The 16,519-nt window shown below is 32.5% G+C and overlaps 1 protein-coding gene across 4 annotated transcripts in view; it reads left to right on the forward strand.

Moving 5' to 3' along the window:
* The window catches only part of PCLO (piccolo presynaptic cytomatrix protein), a 623,741-nt gene that overhangs the window by 496,813 nt on the left and 110,409 nt on the right, over positions 1–16,519 (forward strand). For all 4 annotated transcript variants that reach the window (XM_056799474.1, XM_056799475.1, XM_007504012.3 and 1 more), the window contains one exon: positions 10,911–11,052. In XM_056799474.1, the coding sequence (XP_056655452.1) occupies positions 10,911–11,052 (142 nt within the window). The remainder of the gene's footprint in view (positions 1–10,910; positions 11,053–16,519) is intronic.

Consider the following 16,519-nt stretch of genomic DNA (forward strand, 5'->3'; position numbering starts at 1 on the left):
ATGAGGGTAGCTCAAAGGTGGGTCAAATTTCTTTATTTCTTCTTTTTGGAATATTGAATACTGAAACTTACCTCTTCATGCATATTCATTGTCAGGAGGGGAAATGGTTGGTACTTTTGGAAATATATAGAAAGGAAATTCAAAAGTGATATTGCACATGGAAATGTGTTCAAGGATTCTTCAGATGCTGTTTCCTTATAGTTAACTACATTATTTTTTCCACCCCTGGAATGAATAATAAGATATGATATTCTGGAGAAGCAGATCCCCTAAGAAAAAAATGAAATAAAAATTCTTATATGTGGTAATCAAAGTAGCAAATAAAAGGCAATGTTTTGCTCACACTAAGAGAAAAAGAAAAAATAGTAAAGGGCTTTTTAAAATCTTCTTAAATTGTCTAAACTCCATGCAGATTGCTTCTGTCACCTTCTATGCCAATAGGAAAAAAAAAAACAACCCAAAGCATCATTATTCTCCTAGAATTCCCAAGAACTATGATCTTTCAACTCACTCTTTGTTTCCATAACTAGAAATACTGGAAAATTGTAATTTTTTCCAAGATATATAAGCATCAGGTTTCTCTATTCATTTCATATTCTCCATATCTCCAGTAGCTTTTACATTGCATGTCCTGATCTTCCTTTATAAATTCAGATGTCAATTTCTTGCTATACTAATTGATATTTTCTGAAGATATTTAAATCTCTATTAATTAAAATGATTTTAATTTTATGAAACATAATTTGGATTTTTACTATAACAGGCAATATATGGATTTCATCAATTATTCTTCAGTTTTAGTATTCTTATCACGTAAAACAAAAAGAATATGTTGTCTCTGGGTTCATAAAGCAAAATCTTCATTACTTGTGAGGTGATTTTCCACTTTTTTTATCATCACAAGAAATTTCTAGTCCCAGTGTAGAATGTTTTCCTGCAAGCTTCTGAGTTATTCTTCCTGATTATAAATGAGGTTGTGGGTCTAAAATGTAAATGTATTTTAACATTGGCCTGAATAATGTATAACTAATAAACATCAATACAAATAGGACCCAAATAATCTTTGCCTTTGGGAATCTTATTGTGGAAGTAATTCTAAGGAACTAGACCCAGATGCAACAGGAGAACCTATCATTGGGTGACCACTTTATATACTTATTCTATGGTAAATCAGAACATAGATTTTCTATTTTTATGTCTTATGTATAAGCTAATAACTTGCATGCTATAATGGAAGATCCAAAATATTCTTCCTCTCTAATTTTAACTGCTAAGTTCTGTATCAATACTACCCTCTCTATACTGAAATTTAAGAATGGTAGATTTTTAAAGTGTCACTCATTGCTAAAGCAGTTGTATTATTGGGATAGATACTGATAATTCATTCCAGTTTCAAACATTTGTGTATTATTTTTTACATACCCCATCTCATTGTTCTTTCAAATTGATTGGCTATTGAAAACTGTTTGTCTTTGTAATAATGGAAGCGGAACAATTGAAATCATCCATATAAATAAAAATTTTACTTTTATTTTGCTCATTTCCTCTTTAATGTATCTATTTAGCTACAAATTTAAATGAAATATTAAAATCTCAGTAATAGTTTTTAATATTGCATCTGATAATAGTAATTAGAATTTCAAAATAAGTTTATGTGTTGTACCTCTGCCCCAATTATTTCCTTTGTAGTAGAATTTTGGTGTGAAATAGGTCAGTCTTAGATCTCATTCAAGAGAGTTTAAGTACTGACATCTTCGAAATTGCTTATTACGAGACAGAAGCTCATTAAAGTCAGCCCCATGGCTTGGATTCCCAAGGACAGGTATGGCAAAAAGCAATTAAATTCAATTTCTTTAACATATAAATAACTGAGTATACTAGATTATTATGTTTTGAAATTATTTTAGGTTTTATTTTTTTTTCTGATACAGGTAGCTTTATATTTGTTTTTTTCCCCTCAAATCACTCCTAATTTATAGTACAATTAATATATATTTATATATATATATGTATATATATTATTCCAATAAATCATTTCTGGACCCTATATTCACCATGTATAGGAAAGACTTGAGCAACACAATGTTAACATAATATAATTTGGAAGAGGTAAGAAAGAGGGGACAGGAGGAAGCTGGGTCGCTCAGTGGATTGAGAGCCAGGCCTAGAGACAGGAGGTCCTAGGTTCAAATCTGGCCTCAAACACTTCCCAGCTGTGTGACCCTGGGCAAGTCACTTGACCCCCATTGCCTAGTCCTTACCATTCTTCTGCCTCGGAGCCGATACACAGTATTGACTCCAAGACAAAGGTAAGAGTTTAAAAAAAAAAAGAAAGAAAAAGGGGACACAAAGTTGTTTGCTTCCCAGAGTGCTGTATAATATACTGAAATATACTGAAGAATCCCATATTCTTTTTCTTCATAGATTCAAATGGTTAACTTTGTAACTGTCTCTATATATGAAGGTGAAGTATCTTTGAGCACAAAGGATATTTTGTATTACAAAGAATTGTTTAATATCATAAAATTTGCAGTTCTTTGATATTTTAATAGATTAACATATAGGCCAATACTAATGTTGTGTTGCTAGAAGGAATTATGTTCATAAAACTCCCACCAGGAATTGACTGCCCCCCCAAAAATTAGCTAAGCATTTTCTTTATGCTTAAATATGTAATAGTTTTGATTTGGTTATATAGAAACACAACTGGTATTATATTATTATATTATTATTCTGTACTTCAACTATATTCTATATTCTATTTTTCTTATTTTTGTACTTGAGAAATAAATTGAAGTACATTTAAAGGAAATAAAAATGTTTTTCCTACCAGATAACTTGATTTAACCATCTCTAAAAGGCATTACCCATGTATTATGCTGGAGGATAGAGAGATTTATAGATTAGAAATAGATATACAGATAATTATTTTAAAGAATAGAAAACTCATTGAGTAGAAAGGTTGGCTGAAAGTTACCTATACAATTGTGGACACCTCCAAAGGTTTAGTGTAATATAATGTTTTTGTTATAATTGGTATTAAAATTGGTGAATGGATTGTTCCAGGGAAATCAATTTAAAATTCATAAAGTAATAATCAAGTAAAAAAGGATCATCACTTTTAAAAAGATGAAATACATCCCCCCAAAATTTTAAGTTATCTGATGAAAGATAATGGTTATTTATGCACAGATGTTGAAGGGGAAAAAAAAAAACCTGATAGTAATAGCATCCCCATCCTCAAACAAAAAAGAAACAAAACCAGTTGAGAAAATTTTCCATTTCCATAGCAGCCATATCTATGGTTATATCAAAAGAGATATCTTAGAAATATCAAACTATTATTACAAGTATAGTGCTGTTATCTTTCCAAAAGAAATTGGTGGAAGTAAAAGGGTATAAGCATTATATTTTACCACTATATGACAAGAACTATGCTAAGCGTTTTATAAATATTATTTCATCTGATCTTTTCAACAATTTGATGAGGTAGGTCCTACTATTATCCCCATTATAAGGTTGAGGAACGTGAGGTGTACAGAAGTTAAGTAACCGTCCCAGAGTTACACAACTAGTAATTATATGGGTCTAGATTTGAACTCTGGTTTTCCTGACTCCAGGTCCAGCATTCTATTATACCATGTGGCTGCCTATTAGGACAGTAATTTTCAGGCCATAATCTATAATAGTCCATCCATACAGTGCCCACCAGAAGCAGAGCACTGTGAGATTTACAAATTTATATGTTTGAACCTAATAGAAAATGCAGCAAAACAATCCAACTATGAACTTTAATTGTACAGGTTTAAACCAGGTCAGACACGATGTACATGACTACTGTGAGAGTAGACGGTGTTATTTATTTTACATTGATGCTGAGGTGGGCATACAAAAGGATTGAATTAAAGTAATCTAATGTCAAGTTATAAAATTATATCCAACTATTGAGGTATTGGAAAAAATCAAGAGAAGAGAGCAATTTAAAACAATAAATAGGGGGGCAGCTGGGTAGCTCAGAGGTTTGAGAGCCCGGCCTAGAGATGGGAGGTCATAGGTTCAAATCTGGCCTCAGACACTTCCCAGCTGTGTGACCCTGGGCAAGTCACTTAACCCCCATTGCCCAGCCCTCACCATTCTTCTGCCTTGGAACCAATGCACAGTATTGATTCCAATATGGAAGGTAAGGGTTTAAAAAAAAAAACAAGCAAGCAATGAATAGAATTAAATTGACTCAGAAATGGTAAGATCACTTTATCCAAATATCCGCCTTAAAAACACAATCATGGGTAAAGAAATGGCTTAAGAACAGAATTTATTTTTTGTTTGTTTTAATTTCCTATGGGACACAGGGAACATATCTATCACAAGTTTATTTGCTCATTTTGTTAAACTGATCATATTCCACCTCTATTTGATCCGTACTGAGAAAAATAGGAAATACAGTTAAAGAAGGTATGTCATGAACCAAAATCTCTGCAAAATGTATGAGCCCAAGAATAAAATAATCCAGTTTTCATTAACAAAATATTTTTTCAAACAGTAATCAACTATACTGCATTAAAAAAATAAGGAAAACTCAAAGTATTTTAGCAGAATTAAAAATTAAAATGCATTTCCCATTTTAACCTATTTTTTTCTATGAGAGAACACCACCAATCTATCTGAAGATGCTAAATCAGCACTATGGCTATTATTTGAAACACTGCCCTCTGATGTCTATATAGAAATATTACAATCCTCTTTTTTTAACTATAATTTTAAAGTATGTTAATAACCTAATGACTCTATAATTAAAGATTTAGAATAAATACCAGGACCCCTTTCAATAAAAATGATGTATTTTAATACTTGTGAAGTTGTATTTACACATTAAGATGTACTAATTGATCTAAAAAATCTGTGACAATTTTTTTTTATTGTACCAAACTGGATATATTTTATTTGGAGTTCATTGATTAATTACTTACTTTTATGTCTTCTAAATCTACTTATCTGATATACATACACACATACACAAATACATATATATAAACATAAACACATATATACATAGATGAAATTAATCCATTTTGCATCTTGTTTTATGTCATCATTTACTATAGTAATTTTAAAATGATTTACTTCTCATTGTTGCCATAAGAAGCAAAAATCTTAAAATATACTCCTATAAAGGATACCTAAAGAGGACTGCTATAATCATGACAATTTAATCTTGGAAGTATTTCATTTGGGACAACAACATACATAGGATAATTAAATTATGTAATCAGCAATGTAAATGTGGAAGGAACCTCACAGGCCACCAAAGATTGACTCCAAATCACTTGGAATGAACCAAATTTCATTTTAGAATAAGTAAAATGAAAACTTCATTGTGTCACATGATCTTAGAACTAAGAACTTGTTTCTATACAATGTCATCATAAATCAGTTAATTCAGTCAAATAGGGCTGTTTTTTAATGGTGGAAATAAAGCACTATATTTCATACTAAATTAACTGTTTGACATGAATAGTCTAATGAAACATCTTATTATTTTGAATGCAGAAAATATCAGTCCCCAAAAGGTGACTTTAATTTCTCTCATACAAACATAAGAAACTATGAATTAAAATCATAACCTCATTGGTCCTTTTGATAAGATTGAGATTATGTCTCTTCAATTAAAATGTGAATAAAAAAGTTAAACTTTAATAAATCACTATGAATTTTTTGACATAAAATAAATGTCATAATTAAATATGGATTTTACCTGAATGAATTTAATTTACTGGATGTTTTGGCACTATCTAGATGATGCCAAAGCCTCCAAGAGTAAGAAGAGTCTGAAATAAAAGTAGTTAATATTAATACAACTTGAATTAAATGATTTATATAATGCATGAACAATTTTGAACTAGAAGTGATGAATCCTTAGGAAAGGAAACATATTTATAATGATGATAACATTTATTTCAACATCAAATTTCCATTCCTTTGGGTTTATTTGGATTTTACTTTCAAAATCTAATGAGGGAAGCTTCAGGTTCAGACTGCATACATACAGGACAAAACCTCCACCAAATCAGATTTCTCTTTCTAGATGATTCTTAATGACTATATATTTAGGTAGATTCAAATAGCTGACATTTGGACTTTCCATTGTTTCATTTAACAGTTTGTCCAGCAACATCATGTCACAATAAATCTGTCCTGGGTGCTGTTTGGGGACTGTGAAGGAGGTTTAAGCCATCCTATAGGCTTACAGCGCTACAAGGACATTCATTATTTGCAAAGATCAGGGAATTGTGGGGGTGGGGGGAGGGGGCATTTGCCATATGATATAGGTATAGAAAATTTTAGACTTAATACATACAACTCCAAACTTCTAGATCAACAGTTCGGAGACTTGCTTTGTTTTGACTGAGTCACTAACATATTCTTGGGGAGGGGAAAGCAGGTATTACACTCCCTTACCCACATGCATATATGCAATGTGTGTGTGTGTGTGTGTGTGTGTTTATGTGTGTGACTGTGAAATATTATGTTGTTGAGTCATTTCAGTCATGTCTGAAACTACATCATCCCTTTGGGGGATTGCTTGGCAAAGATACTGGAGCTGTTTGTCATTTCCTTCTACAGCTCATTTTTACAGATGAAGAAAATGAGGCTTACAAGGTTAAGTGACTTGCCCAGAATTGTACAGCTATTAAGTATCTGAGGCTAGATTTTTAGCTCATGAAGATAAATCACCCTAATTCCAATCTCAGTGCCCTATTCATTGTGCCACCTGGATGACCCAACTATAAATATAAGAGATATACATATACTCATATGTTTGTGTCTGTATATACCTATCTTTAAATTGTTACTTCAGCTAGTTACTACAGGACAGTTTAGTTTATATTTATGTATTATTAAGCTATGCCTACACAAAAGAATGAACATACCTATATATCTCATTGTGTATAAACATTGGTATAAAGTTTCAAGAAATTATCCAGGTATTCTGAAATATATTAATATGCTGCCTCACAGTTCTTGAAATATTTGTACTTCAGATAGAATCATCCATTTTCCTTAATCTGCTTTTATTCGATAGAGTCACAGTTTAAATAAAAGTGAATAATAGTTCATTTTTTTCTGCCAGAAACTAGCTAAATATTGATCTATCCATACTCAGTTTATATACAAATAAATCAATAGGCATTCAAGTGAAAATTTCAATTAATTATATAGATTCTGAGTTAATGCAATATCAATATTTAGGAACTTTATATATTGAAAGTATCCAGAAATTGATGTTATAAAAATCTTTTTTTCATATGAATGCCTAAGGTTGTGTACACTGAGATTCGATTCTACCTGTTTTAGTTACCATTATGTGATTTTGTTTTGGAAGGGTAGATTACAGCTGTTTAAATGTTTTTTAACTTCCTTAAATCAATTTTTAAAGTATATTTTCTTTTTTAAGTATTTTAAATATTCACAGTATTTCTTCACACTTTCCAAATGTCACTTAATTTCAGAAAAGACAGGGCAAAATGAAATCCTGCATACTACCAACTTATTTCCAATTTTGTTCTTTGTTTCCCTTTTGTTGTCTTATGACTTGTGCCAAATTTATTATTTAAAAAAGAAATGTATTTGTCTTGAACCCAGATTTAGCAAAATCCCTAAAGTGAAAAAAAATTGCCAATTATGAAGGTTAAGATATCATTCCTGTAATATTGCTTTTGTAAACTATTCTTTTGGTCATATCAGAATGGGCGTAAAACTAGACATCTCTATTAGGCTCAATTGAAGGAAATGGATTAGTAATATTTTAACTGAAATGAATATCAAATCATATAGTAGAATTGCTTGATTAAATCTTCTAAAGTATTGTTACTGTTGATAAAACTAAATTTGGATTTACATGATTAAAAGTAGTCCAATACAAAATAAAAACCAATTTAGTATAGAAAATGTCAAGGTGGTTTGACTAATGATTTTCATTGAATTGGCTTGTTGATTTATATTTCTAACTATAAACACAACTTTACATTATAATACAGGTATATATTTAAAAGTATAATCCAGTGACTTTATCAGTTGATTTATTTTATTTTTGACACTAGCTAAATAATCACTCTTTCTGTAGCTTTTGTCTCTAAAATACCAATAAATATTAAAACTTTGATTTTATATAAATGCCAAATATCATGGTTAAGAAACAAAAAAAATAACAACAGAATTTCTAAAAACCTAATAACTACTTATAACTTGCTTATTGTTAAATACATGTTTAAGTCTATTTCAGAGTAGATCATCTCTATACTTATCTGCTAGCGAGCATTTCTATAGCTATAGCACTTTAAGAATTGTAAAGTTCTCTACATATATCATCTTATATATATGTTATGTTATTTTATCTTCACAACAACCATGGCACAGAGGGTGGTGATAATATTATTCCCATTTTACAGATGAGGGAACAAAGGTAGAAAGAGGCTATGTGATTTAGCCAACATCAGATTAAGACTAAGTATCTGCCGTGGGATTTGGAGTAAAGTCTTCCTGACTCTACCCTGCATTCTGTGTACACAAAGGTTAAATGTCTTGCCCAGTGTCATACAGTTAAGAAAGATCAGAGAAGGGATTTGAATTCAGATCTTCCTAACTCAACTTTAATCACTTTAGACCAACCACAGAATCAAAAGCAGAGTAGGTCCTTCAAAAAAAAGTGCTGAATTGAATTGGATGTTAAAACCTGGGTTTTATAACCCTCTCTGGAGGCAGAAGACCTTTGGAATGTCCTTCTGAGCCCCAGGATTCCAAAGTAACTCAATTGTTGTTGAGATGTTTTGGTCATGTCCAATTCTTCATGACACCCTTTGGAGTTTTCTTAACAAAGATATTGGAGTGATTTGCCATTTCCTTTTACAGGTCATTTTACAGATGAGGAAACTGAGGCATACAGAGTTAAGTAACTTGTCTAGGATTACATATCTAGAGAATGTCTTAGATGATATTTGAACTCCAGAAGATGAATACTCCTGCTTTTAGGCACAGCGCTATATCCACTGAGCCACCTAGCTACCCATATTCATAGTAATCTATATACAATATAAATTACACATATGCTAGCTTCCTAAATTCTCCATTACTCCTACCCTTCTTATTTGGTCTCCTTTAAGTGAAGCCACAGCAGCATTTGTGAAAATGAAAGAATATTTTTTAAAGTGAAACTTTTTTAAAATGAAACTTTTTTTAAGTGAAATATTTTTTTAAATATTTAAACATAATACAAAGAAAAGGGAAGTAGAATGAAAAACTAAAAGAGCCTAGAAAAACTAATCCTGGAAAAGGCCTCCCAGTTGGTGTTGTTTCTCCATAGTGGTTGCCAAGGAGTAATAAGACTGGGATCTAGACTTAGCCTTATTGCCCAGCTCTACTCAGATATCTCCATTTTATAAATTTAAAGTGGCTTAACACAAACCCTCAGATCCACTTACATCAATATGAGTGCTTATGTCTTTACCAAAGGCCCCCCCCAAAAATATTTTCCCCACAAATCCTGTACTTTTTAATTGATTTTCCATAAACTGCTAAAAATACCACCAAATTAGAAATTCATTTGGGTTGCATGTATTCTTGCAAAAATATAAATACAGTAAAGTTAAAGTACTATCTTCCACTTAAATATCTGTATGACATAGTTTGTTTTACAATCAAAGTAGCGCTTCAGTGGAAGGCTGAATTTAGTCAGGATAAGCTGGGGCCACATCCTGCATCTGCCAGATACACTCAAAAGACCACAAACAACACCTTTAAACTCCCAGTGCCCCCTGGTAACTCCTTTAGGCTGTAAATTACAGAGGATTTTCCAGTGTGCATCAGTGGAAAGGAACTCTCCAATGGGAATGAATCAGATCAATTATATTGTTTTGTTTCTAAAACCTAACTGGGACATAACTAGGGTGGGAGAATAACTCAGAAAAAGAGAGAGAATAGCAACAAGACAGCCTTTTATCTGTTACAAAAAATGCTGCCTAAAGATGTCTCTTTGCCCACAGAAAGGAAGAGATCACTATTTTCCATCCTTTGCTATTTGACCTTTTACTTCCAAACGTGGAAGTAAGGCTATTTTCACCACCAATTCAGCTATATTAAAGGCTATATTGACCTTTCTGGGAGAACTAGGGAATTCACTCACCATTTAAATTAGTCCTCATGGGTAAAAACATTCAGCGTGCTAAACTGATTCGCAAACTTTGGGAACACAACATGAATTACTGACTTCCTATACAAGACAAAATGAATTCTATGTATTAAACTTTCTGAAGTCCATCTAAATGACCAGATTATTTTCCACCAATTTGGACACAGCAACAAAGGGTTATATTTTGTCATCCTCTGTCATAAAAAAAAAGAATCTTGTTTTTTTAATTGGACTTAAGACATGTATGTTTATTTTTGTCCCCTTGTTGTCCTCATTTCTGTTCATGAGTGTTTTTTGAAATGTTTCCTCTGTGAAGAGGTACATGATTATTTGTCCTCGAATCATACAACCATGGAATATGAAAGAAAAATGATGTCAAAAATCAAGGAAAGTTTCAGCCAGCATAGTCTTAAAGATATAATTAAAAGTCATAACAGATAATCAAAAATAGTGTTTTGACTGCCTCCATGCATCCACCAAACCTCTCCCATAAGACAGGGATCACATGTTAATTTGATATGGAGCATTATGGATCAGAAAATATGATCAACCAATGAAAAAAAAATCCTGAATTTGTTTTATTTCAAAAAATATATATTTATTTATATTTTATATATTATTGAAGAGAATGTGAAATATAATCATAACTTTATTTTATATATTTGCAACCTTTCCATATTGACTATTTTCAAGTTTTTCTCTAACCTGATGTTCCCACCCTATACAGCAAGGCCTACTAATCACCGACCTGCGGAAAGCTCCGTCTCTACTGGCTCATCTGCCAGCAGCTTTGGCAGTGGATATAGTGTGGACAGTGAAGGAAGTAGCAGCACTGCAGGGGAGACTAATCTATTTCCCATTCCAAGAGTGTAAGTTTTTTTTTTCTTCCCCTTTGACATATTTAGCAGTGAGCCAAACACAAGCATTCTTTAGTGTGAGTCATCCACCATCATCTGCTTCTTTGAGATTTAAAAGAAAATGGGGAAATTATTTTAAGAAGAAAATTCATCTAAATAAAGAGTAACATTCCATTCTCAACAAATGCTTAGGAAGCATGATGACATTTAGATGGTTTCTATAGACATGACAGAACTAGACTAGGACTATTGATTGTTTATCTTAAAGCTGGATAAAGACCAGTCACCACATTTATTTATTCAGATTTGTATTAAATAAGAAAATCATCAAAATAATCAGGTTAATTCTAATAGATTTCAATTCAGAACAAGCATTTTGATATGTCTTAATCTTATAATTAGATCATAGATATCATTCCAGAATTTATTATAGATTTAAAGCTGAAAGAGACCTTTGAAATCATATAATTTAATCCTCTCTTTTTACATAAGGAAATTGAAGTACAGAGAGATTCAATGACTTGTTCAGTGAGAAATAGTGATAGCATTTTAATCCAGATCATTTTGAGTTCAAGACTAGTATCTTATTCACTGTGATCAGCTTCCTTATTTTGAACTTGAGGAAACTGAGGCCCATGGGAGTATGCCATGATTTGAACATTAGTTCTCTGAGAGTGAGTCCCATGACTGCTCTTTCTTTCTGCTGTATCATCATACTTTCCATGACAAAATAAAATCAAAAGTAGAGTTGAAGAATATTTTGAAAAACTGGCATTGGCCCAATAATACTTGGCAGATATTTTTGAAATCATTGCTATGAGAATTTAAAATAATTAACACATTTTAATACTCCTTTACACTTCTGAAGTAGAAATGCCTGGATATTTAAAGCTGATTATCTTGACTATTAACACTATGCTATTTCTAGGACTGTGATCCCAAGAAACATTAATGTCTCCCTTAATAAAGAATATTCATATATAACTCATAAAATAGAAATAGCTCTTGAAATGAGAAACAGGACTAAAAATTGATGAGTCCCTTACAAAACTGGGGCTTTTAACATCTCTGTTTATGCCACGTGTCCCTTTAAAAGTTGGGTGAAGGTTATGAACCCCAGAATAATGTTTTTCAGTGTATAAAATATTAGTATTACACTGTTGTTCAGTAATTTCCAACTTTTTGTGACCCATTTGGGGGTTTGTGGCAAAGATATTGGAGTGATTTACCATTTACTTTCCCAGCATATTTTACAGATGAGAAAACGGAGCCTGATTTAAGTGACTTTGCCCAATGTCACACAGAGAGTAAGTGTCTCAGGACACATTTGAACTGAGATTTTTAAACAAATTCCCAAACCCCAAGTCATTTCCAAACCACAGATTCTTAACAGAATCATTACTATAAAAAATAGCACTGACATACAACAGAGCATAGTAGTCTGGTAGCTACCCTTCATGTAAAAACGATCAAGAATTATATGTCAAGAGTGGAAAGGGACATTGATCCTTTCAAGTACAACTTCTTAATTTTACAGATAGGAAAACTGAGGTTGTGGGAGGTTGCACCATGCCCTGCATCCCGTAAGGTCAAACATAGGATTTAAACTCAAGTTTATTGACTACAAAGCTTATGTTCTTTTCATTCTCCCAAGCTATTTACTCTCTTCTGTGTCTCCATGATCTTGGGGAAGACAGTCACTATCTTCTCTATCCTTTAGACAACTTTCTAAGACTACAAATTACAATGTATTACTTTTGCATTGATTAAGAAAGGAGCTCCTTGCCCAGATGACATCACAAGGCCCTGAACCAAAAGTAGAATTGTTTCAATTTATTATGCTTCTTCCATTCCTATTTTGCAGGCTGCTTTAGTACATTTTCACTCCTCCCTGTAATTCATATCATGCAACTATTTTTTCAGACACATAAGTAATAAAATTAAAGAAATGCAAAGAGGAACAAACATGTAGATAATAAATTTGGGTAATAGATTGGTGGAAAATCATAATATGGAGATCACAAATTGACTTGAATTTTTAAATACAAAATAGTTAGTGATAGAAACATAAAACCACCACAAAACAGTATGCTGAAGACCAAGTTTAATTTACCCTCAATTTTTATTCTTGCTCCTTCTACCACTACCCAAATGCCTAAATATGCAGTTATATCAGTAAATTTATTAGAGAGGAAGATCAAAGGTAAATGACTTCTTTTGAATGAATTGTGGATTCAAATAAATTCACAGTAATGAATTCAATCTAGAGGCCACAGACCAGGATTTATTAGGGTACTTTCCTCCTCCTCTTCAACAAATTTATCATTCTATACTGTGGACTAGAGCTCCCTCTAGCTCTTCTGGTTTTAAAGTCCAGGCTCTTCCTCAGCCCCTGTGCTAGATAGATAAGTGACTCTGTAAAGCCACCCTGGGCAAAGCAATGTAGAGAAATATATAATCATAAGAATAATTCAATCTACTTGAAATTTTAATAAAATAACTCTGAAAGTCACAAGTCTACTTTTCCCTTATATGGTTTTATTTCCCAATTTTTCAACTACTACAACCCTTTTAATTATTGCTTTATTTCTGCTTCTTTGCTGTTGGTGCTTAGCTAAGTGTTCAGTAAAAATTATATTCTTAGTTGGATTTGTTTCTATATAAATTAATTCTAAAAAATTAATCTTATGAGGTCTTTGCCTTAGTAAGTTCAGTTTGACCTAGCAAAATTACCAGGGGGAAGGGGGATCTCTTGGGGCTGGCCTGACCAATTTCTAAATGTGAAGTCTGTGAACTTCTTTTTTTCCCTGTTTTTATAATAAATATAAATGGTTTCTTTTTATATAATGGCTTCAAATGCAGAAATAAAAATATATAGGATTACCATGTATTTTCTTTTACATTTTTGAGGCTATTTCTTTTAGTTGAGATTTTTTTTTAGTTGATTTCTTTTTCTCAGAAAGGTCTTCTCCTGGCCTTATGACACTCTTCATTAGTCTTTAGAGGGTTGTCTGAATCCCTAAGCCCTTGGAATCAGATCATCTTTAGGCCTCCTTACCTCTATATGATGTGACAAGGAAATCACTTTAAAAGACTGATATATATTAATTTAAGGTCGCCAAGGAATTCAGCTATGTAATTCCTAAACGAAAACTCAAGTCAGCAGTCAACCTTTTATGGAGTTTAATTACAAACAGGAGGAAGAAAGGAATTAGAGAGAGAGAGAGAGAAAGGGGAGAGAAAGGAATAGGGCTTAAATACCCCTTCTGTTTAGGCTGGGCCAAAAGGCCCAAGCCCTTAGATAGCTGGGGCAAAGAAAAGAGATCAGTCCCTATTACTCACGTGACCAAAATGGAGAAACAGTCTCAGAGGCCCCCACATTCAGCTTCCTTCAGAGCAAGCTTCTCAGAGCACACTCCAACCACTCAGACAAACTCCTCAACCCTCCTTTGAGTATTCAGACCCCCCTATCTTTAAGAAAACCATCCAAGTTCCCTCCCCTCAGTTCTCACATCTACCAATCACTGTCCATCAATTTCCCTGTGCCAATGGAGGCTCTAGCTTAACCCAGGACCGCCCAGAGGTCTCTGGCTTTGCACATGTCTGTTGAAGGTCATATTTTCAAATAATTAAATCTTTGATCCTTTGCTACAGCCCTTCCTAAATCCTGTTAACCTGAGTAGGGTAGAGATTGGAATAATTAAATTTTGATCTATGCTGCAGCCCTTCCTCAATCCTGTTAGGACTGAGTAGGGTGGAGATTGATTCCAAGTATCTCCATTGTATCAATTCTACAATCAATCATGACTCAAAGAAATTCCTGTTCTATGCTTAAGCATAGGTCAAAGTCCTTTCCATTGTTCAGCAAAAGGTTTCTGTCCTAAAGTAATCTTAAGAAGGGAGGAGGAGGAACCTCCCATGCCAATGGGGTTCACATTCCAATAGACTATCAGTAAGAAATTTTCCAAGTATAAAATTTCCCAATGGTGAAATTTCCAACATTTATAAGTCTAAGGAATTTTAAGGTTTACAATCCCCCCTGATGATCATTGGGAGACTAGTCTCCCCATTGATCATTTAACATAATCATTTTGTAGTTCTAAATTCACTTCTAACTAAAGATATACACAATATTCAATTTTCTAAGAGAAATTAGTATAGTGAGAGAGGAAATAGAAAAGAAAAGAAAGCAAAACCAATGTTTTGCTAGGCGCATTGACAGAAAGCCAAATTAGGGGCAGTCCCTTTTGGCATAAATGTGTACAGTTACAATAAATGTTCAATCAAAAGTTCAGTCCAATCAATCACATCCAAAGTTCATTCTTGATCTTCTTGATGAAGTGTAGGTTTTCGGCATCTTTCTGCAACAGTTCATTCTCTGGATGTAAAAATTTCAAACTTCTTTCTTGAAGATCTTTTCTCAAACAGAATCAAAATCTTTGAATTTTTTTTTTTATAAAAGTAAAATCTTAAACAAAATTCTTGGATTTTTATAAAAATACAATCTCAAACAAAAAAAAATTCAAAAATTCTTAGATTTTAAATTAAAATACAATGACAATGGATTTTTTCCCCTAGAAGGAGAAACTTTCAAATATAATCCTTGATCAACTTTTGACTCAAGTTAAATCATGTATTATCTACCTCAGTGGCTGTGAGATGAAGATGGAATAACCAATTCTTAAAAGTCTGATGTTTACCAGTATTGTTTATTTCTAATATCTCTAAAAAGATCATATCAAAGCCTGACCATCATGCATTCAATATGCATCTATTTGTAATTATAAGATATATCAAGGTAAATAATTATAAATATATATCTTGAAGTGATTTTCAAAGTCATCTAGCCCAACCCACCCATTTTATAAATGAAGAAATGAAAGCTCATAGGGATGAATTGATTTTTTCCAAGATCAACTATGTTATAAGAAGTAGAGCTGGGATTTGAACTTAGAGCCTCTGATTCCATATCCAACACTTTTTCTCCAGCATTATACTTTGGTAAGGAAACCTTTCTTACAGGGCCATGTGTCTTTCAGGCACCTTGAAGACTCCATATGTTATACAGCCAAGAAAAATTTGTAGCTTTATCAGAATGAAAAGATGAGGCTAGATAGTTTCAAAATAAGATTTTTAAAATAAAAGTTCAGGAGGATCATCTTTATCTAGTGACTTTGGATAATTGTTTTACTTCTTAGTTCTTCTGTAACCTCAATTTATAATCTATAAAATCAAGGGGTTTCCTTTCAGCTCTAAATCATAAAAGATCTACACATTTTCTGTGCTTGCATCATAATTGACTATAAAACTTATCAGAAATGAAGCATCATCATGAATTCATTTTTTTCTTTTAATTTGCTCAGCCTATCTCTCAACATTTTCCAAACAACTGCATAATTCCCAAAGCTGGAGACAAAGGAGAGGGTTGGCAGTGTGCAGTAGGGGAGACTTTCTCTTCCTATGGCTTAATCCCTCTCAT

This window comes from Monodelphis domestica, chromosome 5 (genome assembly GCF_027887165.1).
Source record: "Monodelphis domestica isolate mMonDom1 chromosome 5, mMonDom1.pri, whole genome shotgun sequence".
Taxonomy (NCBI): Eukaryota; Metazoa; Chordata; class Mammalia; order Didelphimorphia; family Didelphidae; genus Monodelphis; species Monodelphis domestica.